The 19,794-nt window shown below is 34.8% G+C and overlaps 1 protein-coding gene across 1 annotated transcript in view; it reads left to right on the top strand.

Annotated features, from left to right (window-relative positions):
- Positions 1 to 19,794, top strand: part of LOC307187805 (sodium channel protein type 3 subunit alpha-like) — an 83,520-nt gene that overhangs the window by 2,491 nt on the left and 61,235 nt on the right. Inside the window, 9 exon segments of the mRNA XM_079924342.1 lie at positions 4,916 to 5,038; positions 5,040 to 5,047; positions 6,678 to 6,758; positions 10,568 to 10,696; positions 11,378 to 11,469; positions 12,267 to 12,539; positions 12,738 to 12,801; positions 17,761 to 17,902; positions 19,036 to 19,242. Of these exon segments, the coding sequence (XP_079780468.1) occupies positions 4,916 to 5,038; positions 5,040 to 5,047; positions 6,678 to 6,758; positions 10,568 to 10,696; positions 11,378 to 11,469; positions 12,267 to 12,539; positions 12,738 to 12,801; positions 17,761 to 17,902; positions 19,036 to 19,242 (1,119 nt within the window).

Genomic DNA, 19,794 nt, shown 5'->3' with positions numbered 1-19,794 from the left:
TTTTACTTAGCATCCTCCTATAGGAAGATATACAGTGAGAAGCATGTTCACCCAAGGATACATGTTTTTGGTCCACTAACCTGGAATATGATTGGGAGCTTCTCTTAACCTTAATTTGTCACAGGCTAGATTCTATAACACTTACATATTGTTAAAAAATCACTCCAAGAAAAAAATGTCAAGAACAGAAGGCAACCCCCCCAAAACCTCATTTTTCCATCCATATATGATTTAAATCAACAGCTATGACTGTGCCTTGCTAATACTATAATAATCACATAATTCTGTCAGAATTAGCTAGTTTTTGATGTTAAACCAGCTGTACAGTATTTTATAGGAAATATAAAAAACGGATGATAGATTTTATGCTTTCTAATTGGGTATTTTGACATCTTACAACCACAATTTATATTTCACGTTCACAAGCATAAAAACAGGCCCATGTAGAAACTAAAGATAAATTAATATCACCATGAGCCACTCGCTTACAGATTAAAGGAGATATTGAGCACTTTTACTAGCCAAAGCCAGCCCTTTTATAAGGAATGGCGAAAGAAATTGCATTCTTTAAGCAGCATACAATTTATAAGATCAAAAATGGTTAAAGGAACTGACAACCATTCAGACATGGAACTAGCCCTATTGCTCTAAAGGACTGCTTCTCAAACTTACATGTACATACACATCACCAGAGGATCTTGTTAAAATACAGATTCTGATTCCATCGATCTGGGGTGGGGTCACGGATCCTGCGTTTCTAACAAGCCCTCGAGTGAGACTCATGCTGCTAGTACATGGGCCATGCTTCGAGTAGCGAGCTTTAAAATGTTTTATTTAAAGTTACAGAACAAAGTTAAATAAACAGGTCCTTTCTTCTTCCTTTTAAACTAGCTTCATGAAAGGTGGCAGATAATAAATATTCATATAGTTCTAAAAATAATTTATTCCAGTACTTTACCATAGAATTGATAAAGAAAATTTTGAAATTTAGTTACTGTATTATAACACATGATGATGCTAGTGAGGCATTCCCCAAGAAACTAGAAGAAAATTCTCCTCTGAAAATTATTGATTCAAACTATATATTTGCAAAGATACCTTCAAGAGACAGGGGCATGACTGATACTCTGACATGATTAAAAGTATTTGCTACTTAAAGAAAGGAAGTGTCCTTAAGAAAGGGAACTGGTAAAATTAAGGTGGAAAAAGGAGAATAATAGAGACAAACATTAGCATTTTCCCAGGGAGACAGATCTTTAGTAGTAGCCCTGAAAGCATATTCCTCCCAGAAAGTCACTTCATTGTAAAGGGGCTACACTGTACTACCTAATCAAGATGTCATCAAACATATGTTTTATTTAACTAAGTCAGCTTATTTGGACTCCACCCTCAGCAAAGAATATCTTATAATTTGTTCTCCCATAGATCTGCTTAAAGAAAAGAATGTGCTGGTTGTGCTATGGCAATTATTTCAGCCCATGTGACAGTGATATAACTGGTTGTATATAAGTAGATTGGCATTCTGATTTTATATCAGGCTTTAAAGCTTGGTTAATGTGAGTTTGCTGCTGAGAAACAGAATTATTCTCTGTGTGCTGACAAAGTCAGTTTTTATTGCCTTCCTGTCTGACAGCAAGACTTGAACCCTGATTTATTCATAATGGCCATGACCCATCTTGAGAGACATCTAGACTGTTTACTGTTGTCTGCACAGCTTTCCTTTATGAAGTGTCCATAAAGATAAAGATTGAGGTGCTATTGAAGAAAAAGGTAGTTTGTGGTTCTTAGGATAGAAGGAGCTAATATAGGAAGTTAATGGAGAAGTTCTGGAATTTAAAATACGGTATAGAGCTTGTTAATTATATGAAATAATGCAGGAGAAAGGCATTTTAAAATTGTAAAGCATTATGTAACTTTGCTTCCATCAGTTAATGATACAGTTTACATACCTAATTTAATCATATGAGCAACATCACAGTGTATTTTAATGGCATTCAAATTGAACAGATAAAACTTAAGAATAGTGACAGTAATAATAATAGCTAACATTTGTTATGCTCATACTTTGTCAGGTACTGTTTGAGTGCTTTAACTGGTATAACTTATTTAATATTCAAAGAACCAGTGAGGCAGGTACTATGTTAACCTCATTTTATAGATGGGAAGGTGAAGCCCAGAGAGGTTAAGTAACTTGACCAAAGTCACACTCCATAAGTGGTGGATTAGGATTCGAACCCAGGCAGTCAGGCTCCAGAACCAGAGCTCTTAACCACTAAGCAAAACTACATATGGTGTTTATTAATATAAGAAAAGAAAGTTTTTTTAAAAATTGGTTTTATAATTTTGAATTCTCTGATGTATGCGGTTCTACTCAGAGAACTTATTCTTGCCTCAAGTAGTAAAAATTTTAGTGAACCTGTAAAATGTGCATTTACCTGGAAAAAAGAAGCAGGCAGCATTCCAGAGTAGACAATAACCAGTTTAACATACTTCCGGATATAACATTCATCATCTTAGTAGTAATAAGTAGTACTATTTTTTTAAGTCACATCAATACTTATCATTTCTTAGAGGACTGATTTTGGAATTGACACTATTTCTCTCTCTTCTATTTACGTGTCATTCTGTCAATTTTCAGTTTAGATATATCTCTCAATAACATAAGAGCCCCAAATTTCAAATGCCTTTCTTGAAATTTTTTCACTATACAGGACATTAACGTTTTATTCTTAATTTCTCAGAACTCAGAGTTTTCTTTGTGTTAGGGGCTGTTCTCCAGAAATAAACTGGTATTGTGTTCTTAAGGTCTGCTTTTTCCAGAATCAGTAAATTCACCGAAGATGCCCTTGGCATGTCGTTTTTAATCCCATTAGTACTACAAAGGCCAATCTTGTGGGAAGAGAAGAGGATTCCATGTTTTAAGGGACAGTTCATTCCTGTTCACTCTATTTTTGGAGATTTTTTCAAAATAAAATCCTCTCAATGTTACAAGTGGTTTTTTCAGGGATATTGTTTCAAAAAAGCATGAGTAAATGCACCTTAAACTATGGTAAACTTTACATGTTACTGCTGTCATTGAATGTTTAAATGGATCTAGATTGTTTGGCTATAATATTACATGATTTAACCCTGTGAATTCAAAAAATCCTTTAATGCATTTGTGCTTCAAGGGCACTCTTCCCAATGTCCACTGTCCCTTGTGGATAATCTCAGTGCTAGTAAAGAACAGTTTATTTGCCCTTGTCATAGAATTGTTCAAATTTATAGAGTACAGTTCATGGAAAATGGTTGGTGAGGTCCATGGTCTTGAATACGAAAGGCCAATGTGCAGAGAAGTTGTTTTCTCTACCCTTTGTACTTACAATATAAATATTTTATATTTATAAACTATAAATATTATACTCACAATATATCTATTCAAACAGAGCATGTTGTCAGTGAACATGAATGTATGGGATATAGCCCTTACTTAAAGGATAAAAACATATTATTAAGTAACTGGTTATATAGAATAGATGTCTTAAAGGTAAATGGCATCTTAAAGATAAACCCACATTTATTTAAAACAAGTGTTTATTTGCAAACCAGGCTATTAAATACTGTGGAAAAAATGGAGAAAAAGTAGTGAACAGGCTCTTTATGTTCAATGATTTATAACAACTTCTAAGCTAGTCCTCAGTGGAATGAACTCTACATGTAAATTGCTACTTGACTCTAATTACAAGCAACATGCCAATGTGCGTATATTAATGTACTAAGACTTACTGGAAAAGGGAAACAATTAGGGAGTGATCAGAAGGCAGTGTGATTTATCTGGAAAGACATGGTGGAGGAGATGATCTTGATAGCTGAGGACATTCCCAGAGAGTAGGAATTTTCAATCCTTGGCTGCATATTAGAATCACGTGAGGAAATTTTTTAACATACCATTGTTTGTGCCCATCCTCCAGAAATTGATTCAATTGTTTTCGCGTGGCTCCCATATACTGGCGATTTTAAAATCACCCCAGGAAATTCTAACATGTGGACAGGACTAAGAACCTTTGATATAATAGTGGGTCATTGTAGGTGGGACCTTATTGTCAGGTCTGTTATGGACCTGAAACAGGAGGAAGTTTGCATTACATGACCTTTCAGGTGCCTCCCTCCTCTAGGATTCTATGACACTCATTTTCAGAATCAGAGGGAGAAGTTGACAGTGAGTGGAATTGGCAAGTGAATTGAATTGGCTGGAACAGAGATGCTTTGGTGGGAAAAAAATAAAAGATGATCCTAGAGAGACCTACTAGGTAATCACTGGGTAGTACAGCTTAAATGGTAAATTGAAGATTATAGGTTTCAGGGAATGCCCTTTGAAATGATGTAGTTCAGCCTAACTCTTAATGCAGCTGTTCCTTCTCAGTATTACCAGCAGATCTATAGAATGAGCAAAAACAGTTTATTCAGCCTGTTTGAACATTTTAAAGTAGGACAACTACCAGAGGGAAAATAGCCTTCATAAACTTTGGAGTTAAAAGACTTGATGCAATTAAAATATTTATAAAAGATTATTTTAATAGCAGTATGTACAGAATAATCTGAAAAGTTACCAAAACTGGAGACAGATGGTAAGGCTTAGATAGACGTAGAGTCCATAAAGTTACCTTACATCTTGGTAAAAATTTTGTGTAGGATCATCAATTTGTATCAGGAAGTTGATACCTGAGAGACAGATTAGATAATAGTATATCATATCTTTATTTGTAGCTATATGTTAATTTAAGGGAGAAACATCTAACATGTTTATAGTTATGATATACAAACTGGCTTAAACAAGTTGAAACAAATCAGGTAAAAAGTTTTTTTATGTGTATAAGCTCTTCAAATAAGCCACATGTCTAATCTAGTGATTTTTTTCTCATATTTTCTTTTTCAGACTTTTATAGTGTTGAATAAAGGGAAGGCAATTTTCCGATTCAGTGCCACCTCTGCCTTGTATATTTTAACTCCGCTAAACCCTGTTAGGAAAATTGCTATTAAGATTTTGGTACATTCATATCCTTTTCATGTGAATTGTCTAAATGCTGTTTCTAGTAGTTGATTTTACAAAAAAAGTCATTCTTTTTAAAATATATATATAAAATTTCTTTGGGATTAATGGTAACATTGTTGTTTAATCTGTTTTACTCATGATTTTCTGCTATTTATAACAAGATTATTGTAGAATGACTATTATGATTCTAGAAGTAAAAACGCTACCATGATAGTGAATGTGTAAATGAGACACATTGTGTAGTACAAATAACAGCAAATCTACTTCAAACTTTTTATTAACCTCAATTAGACCATATATAACCACGACTAAAGAAACATAGTCTATGGTGCTTAGTATTATTATCTATATTACCAAATGTTCAAACTTTTGTGCCTTAATTCGTTCTGTATTTTCATCTCCTGGGCCTGTCCTCTCTCCCTTCCTGCCTCCCTCCTTCCTTCCTTCCTTTCTTCCCTCTTTCCTTCCTTTCTTCCCTCTTTCCTTCCTTTCTTCCCTCTTTCCTTCCTTTAGTAAATATTTTTTAAACTACTATGTGCCTATGTATCTGATTGATAATATATATTTAAAACTCATTGAACTTAAAACTACTTACAGTGATAGTCAAAATGTATATGTAAAATGACATAATAGGGGTGGATTTCAAGAAAATTCTCAACACATGATAATAAAATAGAAAGGTGATCTTCAGATGCAGTGTTCAAGAATGGCATCTTATACAGATTCAAAACAGGCTAACATAAAAACTAAAAGAGAGACAATAGAGACAGGGTTAACCTAGAGACAGGGGAAATAGGACTGATAACCTTTTGAAATGCATTTGAATTCTCCCATTCTATGGTTTGATACTGTAAAGTATTTACGTTTTAAAATAAAAGATTTACCTCAAAATATGTAATCATAAACTTCCTTAGAGTGAAGTCTGGATTGAGATCCTAAGGGAAATTACCATATCTAATTCTTAGGAAGGTTTAAAAACAGTGTTTGTTTAGGTATGGTGTGGACTAGATACAGGAAGATAGCTAGGTGGTCAAAGTTCCCACACTCTCAAGTGAAAATAGAAAGTTAGAAAATAATACTAGCTCTTTAGCAAAAAATTGTCTCTCTCTTTATTCTTACGTTGTAAACGCTAAAGGAACAAGTTACATCACTATAAGACTGCTAGAGTTTCTAATTACAGTGGAATTCTCAAGCAGTGTAATCCTCAAATATATGGGGCTGTACATTCTCAAGTGTATTACATTGCACTCATTAACCTTTTTTCTGTCAGTAGAAATTGTAAACGATACCTGAAGTATAACTTTTAGACTTATACTATAAACTTACTAAAGAATGGTCATTTCCCCTGCAGTGCAGTTTCACACAACTCACTGAAATGCAAAATTCACATTTGCTTCAAATAGAGATCTCTTTCTATTGAATTCAGTTTTGTGAGAAAATGATGTAAAATAAAAAAGAATGGACCAAGAGTATATGACAGACTTTGAAGTTTCTTACTGTTTTTGCCATTGTTTTAAAAGAAATAAGTAAGGTTAATTTTACAGGTAACTTGTGTTGATTTTTTTTTTTTGTGTACTGGATCATTTTTAAGTGGCCATGACATTGTACTAGCATTTATTCCTTAACTATGATCTACTTTATTCAGCATGCTTATCATGTGCACTATTTTGACCAACTGTGTATTTATGACCCTGAGTAATCCTCCAGACTGGACAAAGAATGTAGAGTAAGTAGAAATAATTTCTTGGAATGAGAAATACACACTCAAATTCTCTAGCAATCTCCTTATAGTTATGGTCTGACTCATGGTTTCCACTTTTTTGAAGTCAGGCTAAACACTTTTAAGAAAAAGTTATTTCCATAATATGAAAAAAATAGAGGAAGTTCTTAGGGGACTTTTTCTCCTATGAGGTAGGTATTTCTTCTGACAAAGGACAGTATTTGTTTAAGAAAGGTTATTAATTGTATATACTAGGTGGTAAACTAAACAATCATTTAGCATAGAAGTTAAGACTGAATCACAGTTATGCACTTTAGATAAAATATAATTACCATTTGAATAATTTTATAAATAAAATTATTTTATTCTAGTATATTACCATTATTGTTATATTCTGATAAAATAGATTTAGGTGTTTAGCTCTATATTACTATATTAGGCATTTCAGTTATATGTTTTATCATTGCATTTAGGAAAAATACATTTAGGTATTTAAGTTACTTTGATGTTTAGTTACATTTCGACACATAGTTTATTTAGACAGAGGATGTGTGCTAAAACACCACAGGTGTGTCCTGTAAAAAGGAAATATAGAACTACCATATGACCCAGCAATCCCACTACTGGGCATATACCCTGAGAAAACCATAATTCAAAAAGAGTCATGTACCACAATGTTCATTGCAGCTCTATTTACAATAGCCAGGACATGGAAGCAACCTCAGTGTCCATCGACAGATGAATGGATAAAGATGATGTGGCACATATATACAATGGAATATTACTCAGCCATGAAAAGAAACAAAATTGAGTTATTTGTAGTGAGGTGGATGGACCTAGAGTCTGTCATACTGAGTGAAGTAACTCAGAAAGAGAAAAACAAATACCGTATGCTAACACATATACATAGAATCTAAAAAAAAAAACCAATGGTTCTGAGGAACCTAGGGGCAGGACAGGAATAAAGACGCAGACATAGAGAATGGACTTGAGGACACAGGGAGGGGGAAGGGTAAGCTGGGATGAAGTAAGAGAGTGGCATGGACATATATATACTACCAAATGTAAAATAGATAGCTAGTGGGAAGCAGCCACATAGCACAGGGAGCTCAGCTCCTGCTTTGTGACCACCTAGAGGGGTGGGATAGGGAGGGTGGAAGGGAGACGCAAGAGGGAGGAGATATGGGGATATATGTATATGTATAGCTGATTCACTTTGTTATAAAGCAGAAACTAACACACCATTGTAAAGCAATTATACTCCAATAAAGATATTTAAAAAGAAGAGAGACAGGTAAAGGGGACACTTAAATATTATTATTTGAATATGCAGTTTTCTCTTTTTAAAGTCATTTTTAGAGATGACTATATCCATTATGAAAAGTCTTAGCTTTACAAAAGCTTTTGACTTACACGGTTTAGTTGGGAAGCTTTGCACAGGTTTCTGATCAATTATCTCTAGTCAGTTGACAGCAAGGCAGCAGGAAAACAAGCAAAATATTAGTGGTTACAGCCAAAAAACAAAACAAAGAAACAAACAAACAAAAAACCACACCAAAAAACAGAGTCCAATGCAAAAAGAAGTCAGTCCCGACATGAAAATAGAAGTCACTGATAGCAGAAACCACCCCTGTACAAAGAGGTAGCATACTCAGAAGGCCTGAGGACCATATTGCATAGTGAAGGTTGTTATGTAAGGCAAGGCACTTCTATGGACATCAAAATTACAGGGGAAAATAAAACACCTTGTAAAATGGACAGAATCAACAATATGATTAAGAGCCTAGTGGGGGTACAGCCAAGAAAAATCAAAATCCCCTTGATTCTCACTGACCTGTTCAATCTAGTTTGCTAATAGGTACATCTGAACACCCATTCTGTGCAAAGCTGTCTCAAACGTTAAGTTCTAAGACCTCTCTTCCTTGGATAGCTATCACACTCACCATACACTCCAAATGTCCCCACAAATTTTCTTCCTTTTCCAAAACAGGAATAGGAGCAGGGACTTTAATCTTGTTTCTAGTCTGCAGATAACTTAGAATTGCTTAAGCATAAACCACAGGGCACTAACCATTAATAGGATAAACAGAACATACATGGGAGCTGTCTCATGCCTTTTGCAATGCCAGGTAACTCTCCAAACAGAAGTGTCACGGTGATTATATGTAATACACAAAGATCCAAACCAAAACACAAGTAACCATAAGCTTGGCATTGTAAATTATGTCTTCCTAATAAAGTCAGCTACTTCATAATAAGTAAAGATAGCAGTTATACTTACTCCTCATGAAATTAATTGAATTGTTTAAAAAAGGAAGACTTAGGAAAACTAGACGTGAAGATTTCTGCATACATTTTCCTTTGATTTCTTTGTTCCCTCATAAGACAGAAATTTCTACAGAAAAAAAAAAAGCGAAAATAACTCTCCTAACTTTTTTCACATATAAAATACTAGTAGGCTAGAAAAGATAATGAATTTTAATGAAAGTAAATTAAATCTTTGTGGCTTGAGAGGAGTAATCTGAAGAACAAACTTAGATTGTACTTTTAAAAAGAATCCACTGTTGAAAAACAAGTATTCTCTCCCAACTATTTCTGGAAGAAACAGAAATAACTTGTATTGTCAACACTCAAAGGAGAGAGGGCTAGAAATTCACTACCAAACAACAAATGGAAAAGTCTTTCACCATTTTGGAGGCTGAAACTTGAATTTGAGCATGTTTAAATGATTTGGCCCAATTGCATAGTAACTGATGAGAGGTTAGATTCAGGAATTTTGGTATCCCTGAATTTTGGTAATTTTGGTAATTGTGTAAACACACACACAGAAAATACTAATGCACTGAAAGTTTTTTAATGAATATGTATATATACATATATATATATATATTTGGTGAATATATGTGTGTGTGTGTATATATATATATAGAGAGAGAGAGAGAGAGAGAAAGAGAGAGAGAGAGAGAGAGAGAAAAGCAGATTTATAACTTTATGCCTGAATCTTAAGGATAAAAAGGGGAAGTAGGGCTTCCCTGGTGGCACAGTGGTTGAGAGTCTTCCTGCTGATGAAGGGGACACGGGTTTGTGCCCCGGTCCGCCGGGCCCGTGAGCCATGGCCGCTGAGCCTGCGTGTCCAGAGCCTGTGCTCCGCAATGGGAGAGGCCACAACAGTGAGAGGCCCGCGTACCGCAAAAAAAAAAAAAAAAAGGGGGAAGTACATTTTCTAGATTAGACATGTAAAATATCCCCCCAAATTATTTTAATCATTAAGAAATCTGAGTGAAATATTTTATTATAAATAAACAAATCCAAGAAATGTTATCTCTAGAGCTATAATGTCCAATAAGCCACATGCAGCTATTGAAACTTGAAATTTGGCTAGTCTTAATTGTTGAAAGGATAACATTTTAGATATATTGGTTTAAATAAAATATAATATGCAAACTAAGTTTACTCATTCCTTCTTACTTTTTTATTTGGTTACTAGAAATTTTAAAACTACATATGTAGCTTGTATTATATTTCATTTGGACAGTGCTGCTCTAGCACATCAAGCTTGATAAATATCCATAAAACACATGAAACTATTATTCTAAAACCTAAATATTTAAACAAGATCAGATTCTTTGTGGAAGATATTATCTTTTCAGTTTAACCCTTTACTCAAGCTCATAAGATTAAACTAGCAGGTTTTTTTTGTAAGTGGAAATAAGGAACAAGGTCTTAGTGAAGTGAAAAACCACAAAAGGATAGGATTTGCTATATTTTAACAGTTCAAACGAAGCAGTTAATTTTTGTTTGGATGCTTTTCCTAGGTACACATTCACTGGAATCTATACCTTTGAGTCACTTATAAAAATCTTGGCAAGAGGGTTTTGCTTAGAAGATTTTACATTCCTTCGTGATCCATGGAACTGGCTGGATTTCAGTGTCATTGTGATGGCGTGAGTATTTTTGAAAACATGTTAAGCTCAAAGGAATGAAAATAGTTGCAGCATAAATAAGGTAGTTGTGACATATTTTTAAAGTAGAGTTTGCTTATAAGCCAAATTAACTATATGCCTCATATATTTTCAGAATACATATTAGAATATATATTGCAAGGTAAATATATCTGGTAAATGAGCAATAAATGGAATTACATTCATGCCATATAGCCTTCTACTTCATCAAAGTGAAGTTATTCATTGACTATAATTTAATACCACCAACTGTACTTCGATTAGTTTTGTAAACAAACTTGTTCATATTAGTGAAAACTGCATTGAAATAAAGCAGCAATATTTTATTCCGTAAAGGCAGCTGTTAGCACATGGCACCCTGAAGTCTATAGCATTTCCATAAAACTCAAGGGGCTCTATATGCCAAACCAAACCACTTTTCATTCTTTATTTAGTATAAACTTTTCCAAAACTATCAGTAACTCTGATTTAATTCTACAGGTATGTAACAGAATTTGTAAGCCTAGGCAATGTTTCAGCCCTTCGAACTTTCAGAGTCTTGAGAGCTCTGAAAACTATTTCTGTAATCCCAGGTAAGAAGAAACTGGTGTAAGATGGTAGGCCCCTTATATCTCCAACTTTTCTTTTGTGTTATTGTGTTTGTGTGTGAACTCCCTATTACAGATATGTGACAGAGTTTGTGGACCTGGGCAATGTCTCAGCGTTGAGAACATTCAGAGTTCTCCGAGCACTGAAAACAATTTCAGTCATTCCAGGTGAGAGCTAGCTTAAACACCGAGGCTGACTTTAAATACACTGTAATAATATTGAGGTTGAAATTACACTTATAACATTAGCCTTGTTGCTTATTGTTTGTCATCTTCAAGAATGCCAAATGAAATTGCATGTTTATTTATAAAGTCAGCCTTTGAGTTTAACAGAGAATTGCATGAGGTGTCTATAAAAAATACTGGTTTTGCTCTCTTTCTCACCCACTTTTTTTTGCATTTACGATGCAATGTTTTCTTTTTCTTACATTCTAAAAAAGCTTTGCTACCATGGCTTTACTAACTGATTTAGATTTTACCATTTACCGCGGATCTATTTTGAAAGTGGATCTCCTCTTATAAAGGAGCAAAGATTATTACTGAACAGCATGTACATGGCATGGGATTTTTATTATTTTAAAATTCTTTCCTCCTCTAAATCATTGCTACTTGGAAGCTAGTATTAAAAAATGGTTGGAGAGAAACAGCCTCATGAAACACAAAATCTGAAGTGTAAAACAACTGCAAGTTTGCCTTTACATGTTCGTGGCAGCACATAAAACCACACATTAAGAAAACCTCCTGCCTAGATATTTACACCTTTATTTTAAACCTCCAGAAAGCACACTGATCATAAATAAAATCTGCTCTTCATCCATTTCCCAAACCATCTGGCTGTCCATAAAGCTTTGGTGTCTAAAGAGACAAACAATTGTTTGTGGGGAAAGAGAATGTGTATGACTATTAAGAAGACATTGTGGCTTATGACACTCTTCCTCAGCTGACCTATCCTTCTCTCTCCTCAGGTTTAAAGACCATCGTGGGTGCCCTGATCCAGTCTGTGAAGAAGCTTTCTGACGTCATGATCTTGACTGTGTTCTGTCTGAGCGTGTTTGCTCTAATTGGTCTGCAGCTGTTCATGGGCAACCTGCGGAATAAATGTTTGCAATGGCCCCCAAGCAATTCTGCTTTTGAAACCAACACCACCTCCTTCTTTAATGGCACAAGGAATTCAAATGGGACATTTGTTAATGTAACAATGAGCACATTTAACTGGAAGGATTACATTGAAGAGGAAGGTAAGGAAGATTGCTCCATTGTTAATCTCAGTGTTGCTGAATGAGTTTTCAACTATAAATAGTTGAGGCTGTGGGCTTGAAGTCATCTTTGTAAATTGGTGTCCACTTTGTAAATAACTGAACTAAACAAATTCTCATTTGTTCCTAATGGCAATAGGACTGATATGAAATGAAACAGTTTATTCTTTATATTAACAGGTCACTTTTATGTTTTGGATGGACAAAAAGACCCTTTACTCTGTGGAAATGGCTCAGATGCAGGGTAAGGATAACTTTTTTCTAAAGATGTAGAACACTTTGGAAAAAAAGCAAATAGGAAAAATATACCGGGGTAGCCTTACATGTGTATAATAAAGAGTGGTACTGCCTACCTAGGAAGTACCTTCTCTGTCTTAATTGCATTGGTATCAATTCTAAACTCACAGCCATTAAAATCATCCCTTTGGGTGAAGAACTGTCATCAAGAATTTGACAGTTAGGATGTACCTGAATTATTGCTCCAAGTGTGAAGGCCCAGCATCTGTCTTGTCTGTAAACCCATCAGAGCCATTTAAGAATTACAGGGAAGGAAACATAAGATGGGTACATTTTGATTGATGTGAGGATGTATTGATGGGATAAGTTTTGCTGTGGCTAGAAATGATCCAGACTGTAACATGGTCTTCAGGGTGCAAACCCAGTTGGGAAACTGCTTTGAGAGACTTAGGTATTCTTGAAATAGCATGAAATCCTGTGTGCAAGGAAGCCACGTGGCAGATGTATGTCAAAGGCATGTTTGAGTCTGCATCTGCATATTTTACAGTTTTTTTTCACATTCTACAATAAGAGATGCTGTAATGTCTTAGCTATCCTGCTAGTCTCTCATACTTAACATATTTTGCCAAGAGTATTATAAATTAATTTTAAATCAGGGTAGAGAGTGAATTTCTTAGAAGCCAAGGGATAGCAATAGTAAGTGACTCTTAGATCACAGAACTTACACAGAACATATTTTGAGTCATCCTAGAAAATGGGAAACTGGTGTGGTCATAAAGGTTTAAGAGGGTTACTAAAACCATATACCAGTCACAGAGATGGAATTTGGGGGAAATTTTTTTTCCTGATAGTTTTCTCAAACTTTGGTAGGAGAACATGGTGAATAAGAGCATAGGTTCTGCAGTTTATGTATACCTGGGTTCAAATCCAACCTCCACCATTTAAAATCTCTTTGACCTTGGAAAAGTGTCCAAAGCTCTCTGTATTTGAGTTTATTTATTTCTAAAATGAAGAGAGTAATATCATCTCTCCCTTGGGGCTATTATGGTGATTAATTACTTAATACATATAAAGCACTTGGACTAGCACCTGGTCCATCAAAAACATTTATTGCATGTTAGCTATTGTTTTTATTATTACGGTTAAAAACCTAGATGAAATTTTGGATAAGGTTGGTTAATGCATACTTATCCCTACTAAACCATACTAATCCCTTCCCTTTATTGAGTACCTGCTATGGGTCAGGTAATTTACATGGTAAAATTGACTGTCACTCTATTGTTAAATGTCAAATAAAATTCTAAAGAAATCTATGCAACTTCAATACTTCCTATAAGACTATAGTCATTAAGACAATATGGTATTGGGAAATAGTAGCTATAGATCAATGAAACAGAGCAGACAGCCAAAAAAATAGACCACAAAAAATGTTGTCAACTAGTTTTTGACAAAGAAGAAAATGCAATTCAATAGACACAGGAAAATTTTTTCAAAAAGTGGTGCTAAAACAATTGGTGATCCATATGCAATAAAATGAATCTAGATACAGCTTTACACCCTACACAAAAATTAACTCAAAACTAATCATAAACCTAAATGTAAAATACAAAATTATTAAAATTCTTTAAGAAAACATAGAATAAAAGCTACATGACTTTGGAATTTGTGATGAGTTTTTAAATGCAACCCCAATAGCACAGTCCATGAAAGAAATAATTGATAAGTTGGACTTTATTAAAATTAAAAGCTTCTGCTCTGCAAAGACACTGTAAAAGGGAGTGAAAAGACAAGCCATAGAGTGGGAAAAAGTATTTGCAAAACACATATCTGATAAAGGACTTGTATCCAATATAAACAAAGCACCCTTAAAACTCAAAAAAAGGAAGCAAATAACCCAATTTAAAAATGGGCAAAACTCTGAACAGACACCTTACAAAAGAATATACACAGATAGCTAATATGGATATATAAAGATGTTCAACACCTTTTGTCACTAGGGAGTTGAAAGTAAAACAATAATGAGTTACTACTATATAGCTATTAGAATGACAGAAATTTTTTTTAAAAACTGAAAATACCAACTGCTGGTGAAGATGCAGAACAGGAATTCTCATTCATTCATTGCTGGTTGGAATGCAAAATAGTACGGCCACTTTAAAAGACAATTTGGCAGTTTCTTACAAAATAAACAGTCTTACCATACAACTCAGCAACTGCCCTACTAAATATTTAGCTAATTAATTTGAAAATTTATACCCACACAAAATCCTGATATGAATATTTATAGCAGCTGCATTCATAATCACAAGAAACTGGAAGCAATCAAGTTATCCCTCAAGAAGTGAGTAAACAAACTGTGGTATGCTCATACAATGAAATATTACTGAGTAATAAAAAGAAATGAGCTATCAAGCCATAAAAACATTGATGAACCTTAAATGCATATTAATAAGTGAAAAAAAGTCAATCTGAAAAAGCTACATTCTGTATAATTCCAATTACATGACATTCTGAAAAAGATACACAATAGAGATGATAAAAAGATCAATGTTTTCCAGGGGTTCAGGGTAGGGCCTTGACTGGTTGATGCATAGGGGATTTTGTAAGGTGGAGAAACTATTCTGTATGATTCTGAAATGGTGAACGTTAAGCATTTGTCAAATTCATAGAACTTTACAGCACAAAGACTGAACAGTATAAGCAAAAAAAAAAATCTTACGTGAGGTTTAGGGATCCCAGGTTGAAACACAGAATGTGACAAAGGTATCTAAATATATTTTAAAATATAAAATAACCTCACTGAAGGAGGGGAATAGGTGCTAATCTAAGAAACTTTAGAAATGAATGGAGCCTGTAAGACTAAGGCAAAAGGAACTGTACCCTATTTGATAAAGCTGTTTTCCATGATAATATGGATTAACAATACTGAAACAATTATACATGTATACTGGTACTGAACAATTAAGTATACAGATAGCAGATGACAGAAGCCAGGTTTCTCACTTTTGGAGTGAGGGTTTACAGATAAGCCAAGGGAGGAGGATCAATCCAGAATGATCCCATAGTAATGAAATAAAGTTGGAGAAATGAGTATGACCATATATTTAGCTTAATCTAGGCACATACAAAAAAATATATATATGGTATTAGAAAGCAAGATCTGGGTGCTGTGTTTATTACCAAGGCAGTGTCATTGCTTCTAGGCCCTCAGCTGGCAGAGTGAGGAGATATATGTGTATACACAAACACATACACACACTAATCGTAATTTCTAATGCTGTTCTTCAATAAAAGAGCAAAGGCTCCTTGGAGAAATGGCTGATTCTAGGACTGGGGCAGAAAATATAAAAGATGATCCTGGAGCATCTTGTAGTTCCAGAATGTAAGAAAGTGCTGAAAAACAAACAAAAACAAAACACACACCTCCATGGGTTGTGGCAAAGACATACAGGAGTCAAGTGAAAAAGCTCCCAATGGCCAAAACTGGAATAGTTTGAGCAAAAAATTACAATAATTATATTATAAATATAACTGTATTATAATTCAACGTATAAAATGAATATCCATGAGTATATACTTATATACATAACTGATTGAATAAATAAATAAATGAGAGATAATAGATAAATCTCATGCAGAAGAATTCCAAATAATTTCTGTACATACTCCACTCTTAAGAAGGTGGATCATAACTCCCTGCTCCTTATGTGTAGGCTGCACATAATGACTTTATTCCAAAGAGTGCAGTATGGAAAAAGAAGAAAAAACAAGAGTAGATTTACAGTGGAGAAACCTGACAAACACTATCTCACCTGACAAACACTATCTCAAGTCAGGTGATGAAAGTTAGCATCAACAGTGATGTCATACTGATAGCATGTACCCTTGATATGATGTAAGGATAAAAATATTTTACGTCTGTGGTCTTCCTCCCAAAAAATCCATAACCTCAATATCTAATCATGAGAAAAACATCAGACAAATCCCAATTGAAAGATATTCTTCAAAATACCTGACCAGTATTCCTCAAAAATGTCAAGGTAATCAGAAACAAGGAAAAGTCTGATAAACTATCACAGCCAAGAGGAGCCTAATGAGACATGATGACTAAATGTAATGTGCATCCTGGATGGGATCCTGGAACGTAAAAAGGATATTAGGGAAAAACGGAGAAAATATGACTAAATTATGGACTTTGGTTAATAATGATATATCAATTTTTTTTTTTTTTGGTAATACGTGGGCCTCTCACTGTTGTGGCCTCTCCCGTTGCGGAGCACAGGCTCCGGACGCGCAGGCTCAGCGGCCATGGCTCATGGGCCCAGCCGCTCTGCGGCATGTGGGATCTTCCCAGACCGGGGCACGAACCCGTGTCCCCTGCATCGGCAGGCAGACTCTCCACCACTGCGCCACCAGGGAAGTGCAATAATAATATAGCAATATTGATTGAAATGTACTATACCAACATAAGATGTTAATTATATGGGAAACTAGGCATGGGATAAATGGGAAGTCTCTGTACTCTCTTTGCAATTTTTCTGCACATCTATAATTATTCTAAAATGTAAGTTTTATTTTAGGAATTTTTATAGAAGTGACTAATGAAGTAACTCATTAAGTTTTTCCCTACCTTTTGGTTGTTTTCTGACTTTTCATTTTTAATCACTGATTCTTGCCACTTTGAAAAGAAAGGTGTCAGAGGCAAAAAAATGTGTGGTTGCTGCCTCTCTGCCATTCTAAATGTCTATAAATGATTCCTCACACCTAAGTTTTCTATTGATTTTCCTATTAAATTTCATCTGATAACAGTTTCACTGTGAACAATTATCTAAAGTGTTCTGGAAATGAAGGCAAGCAAATTCATCACAGACAGCAACTCTGGGTTTTGACAATTCCTATAAATTAATATGCATTGAAATAGCTATAATTGCTCTGCTGACCCCAGCTCCATTTCTCTCTATTGCAGCCAGTGTCCAGAAGGATACATCTGTGTGAAGGCTGGTCGAAACCCCAACTATGGCTACACAAGCTTCGACACTTTTAGCTGGGCTTTCTTGTCTCTATTTCGACTCATGACTCAAGACTACTGGGAGAACCTTTACCAGCTGGTAAATGTATTAGTCCCTTTGGGTTGCTATAACAAAATGCCATAACAGAAATACATTTCTCACAGTTCTGGAGGCTGGGGAGTCCAAGATCAAGACACCAGCATGATCGCATTCTGACAAGAGCCCTCTTCCTGGTTCATAAGCTGACATCTTCTTGCTGTGTCATCACCCAGAGGAAGGGGTTAGGGATTTCTCTGGAGTCCCTTTTTATTAGGCACTCTTTTTATTAGCCCATTCATGTGGGCTCCACTCTCATGACCTAAACACCTCCCAGAGGCCACACCTTCTAACAGCAACACAATGGGCATTAGGGTTTCAACATACGAATTTGGGCGGGGGGTGGGGGACACACACATTCAGAGCACAGCAGAAAGGTTCAAACTAACATGCATGAAAGTTAAATTTATGAACATATATGAAATGACTAGTATAGATATTTGTTTATAATACTCTAGAATACAGAGAAGGGTACAGCATAAAGCAAGTGTGCCTAGGATCCCAATTGTTCATTCACTCAGTACATGTATATTGAGATTCTTTGATGACAAGCATTCTGCTAGGCGCTATGGAGGATGCAGAGAATGTTCATGACTTTGAGTTTATAATATAGTTGTGGATTTAACAAGAACATGTGAAAAGATTTTGAAATTCAATTATATAAAAATTTCAAATTAAACCTAAGGTTAATTGGAGCTAGAAGAGGAGGGAAGAAAGATGTTATCTCTAGATGATGTGGAGAGTAGTAACTCCATTGAAAGGAATTAAAAATAGTGTCCTTACTTGTAATATTGCCCCACATTATAGACTCTAAGAAAAGCATTTTAGTAGTGCTCAAATACATATCCAGTATATACTAATTTGAAATGTGTATGCTTACATCAAATGACACTACAATCAAGCCTCAAATAATTTAACTATTATTTGTGTCTCTCTGTGTGTGTGTGTGTGTGTGTGTGTGTGTGTGTGTGTGTGTGTGTGTGTGTGTGTGTGCATTTGAACACCAAATAAAATCTTGGTCAAACTACATTGAATGCTAAAAAGCATTTGTCTTCTGTCTAATGATGCTAATCCGATCTTTATTTGGGGACATTTTATAAAATATTGTTGAAATTTATCTTTTTTTTTTCCCCTAGACGTTACGTGCTGCTGGAAAAACATACATGATATTTTTTGTTCTGGTGATTTTCTTGGGCTCTTTTTATTTGGTGAATTTGATCCTGGCTGTGGTAGCCATGGCCTATGAAGAACAGAATCAGGCCACCTTAGAAGAGGCAGAACAGAAAGAGGCTGAATTTCAGCAAATGCTCGAACAGATTAAAAAGCAACAGGAAGAAGCTCAGGTACTAAGTGATAATAAGCAAAGCTGCTTTATTATTATTATTATCATTGTTATTATTATTTAGTTTTAAGTAGGAATACTGTTGTACCATAGAGGTCAAACTGGAACTGGCTTTTCATTTGGTCATACAGGCATTGTCATTAGAAAAGAGAAAGCTATTCAAACATAAAATTGTTTCCTAAGTTAGAGTCAGAGTAGCTTTTTAGATATTATAGATAAGGAAATTAGCTCAGGGTAGAAAACGTATTCAGGAATAAGGTTAACTATGCAATTGTCACATGAAAACTCAGGGGAGATTTTGATTTTCAGGTTTAATGTAGAAAATATACATAATGGATATTTCCAACTATTCCTGTTTTACCCCTAATTACAACATTTGAAGTTTATTCTATAGTTGATTGATCTCAAATGTGAACAAGAAAACTTTATGCATACCTAACATTACCATTCTTTGGAATTTCTATAGCACAATAGGATTATCAGGAAGGCATCTGCTATTAGATTCCAACTTTAAATTCTCATTAATATTAAAGGACGTTTGGGCTAGGGCCAT

This window comes from Stenella coeruleoalba (genome assembly GCF_951394435.1).
Source record: "Stenella coeruleoalba genome assembly, chromosome: 6".
NCBI classification, from domain to species: Eukaryota; Metazoa; Chordata; class Mammalia; order Artiodactyla; family Delphinidae; genus Stenella; species Stenella coeruleoalba.
This window is presented reverse-complemented; position numbering and strand designations above follow the sequence as displayed.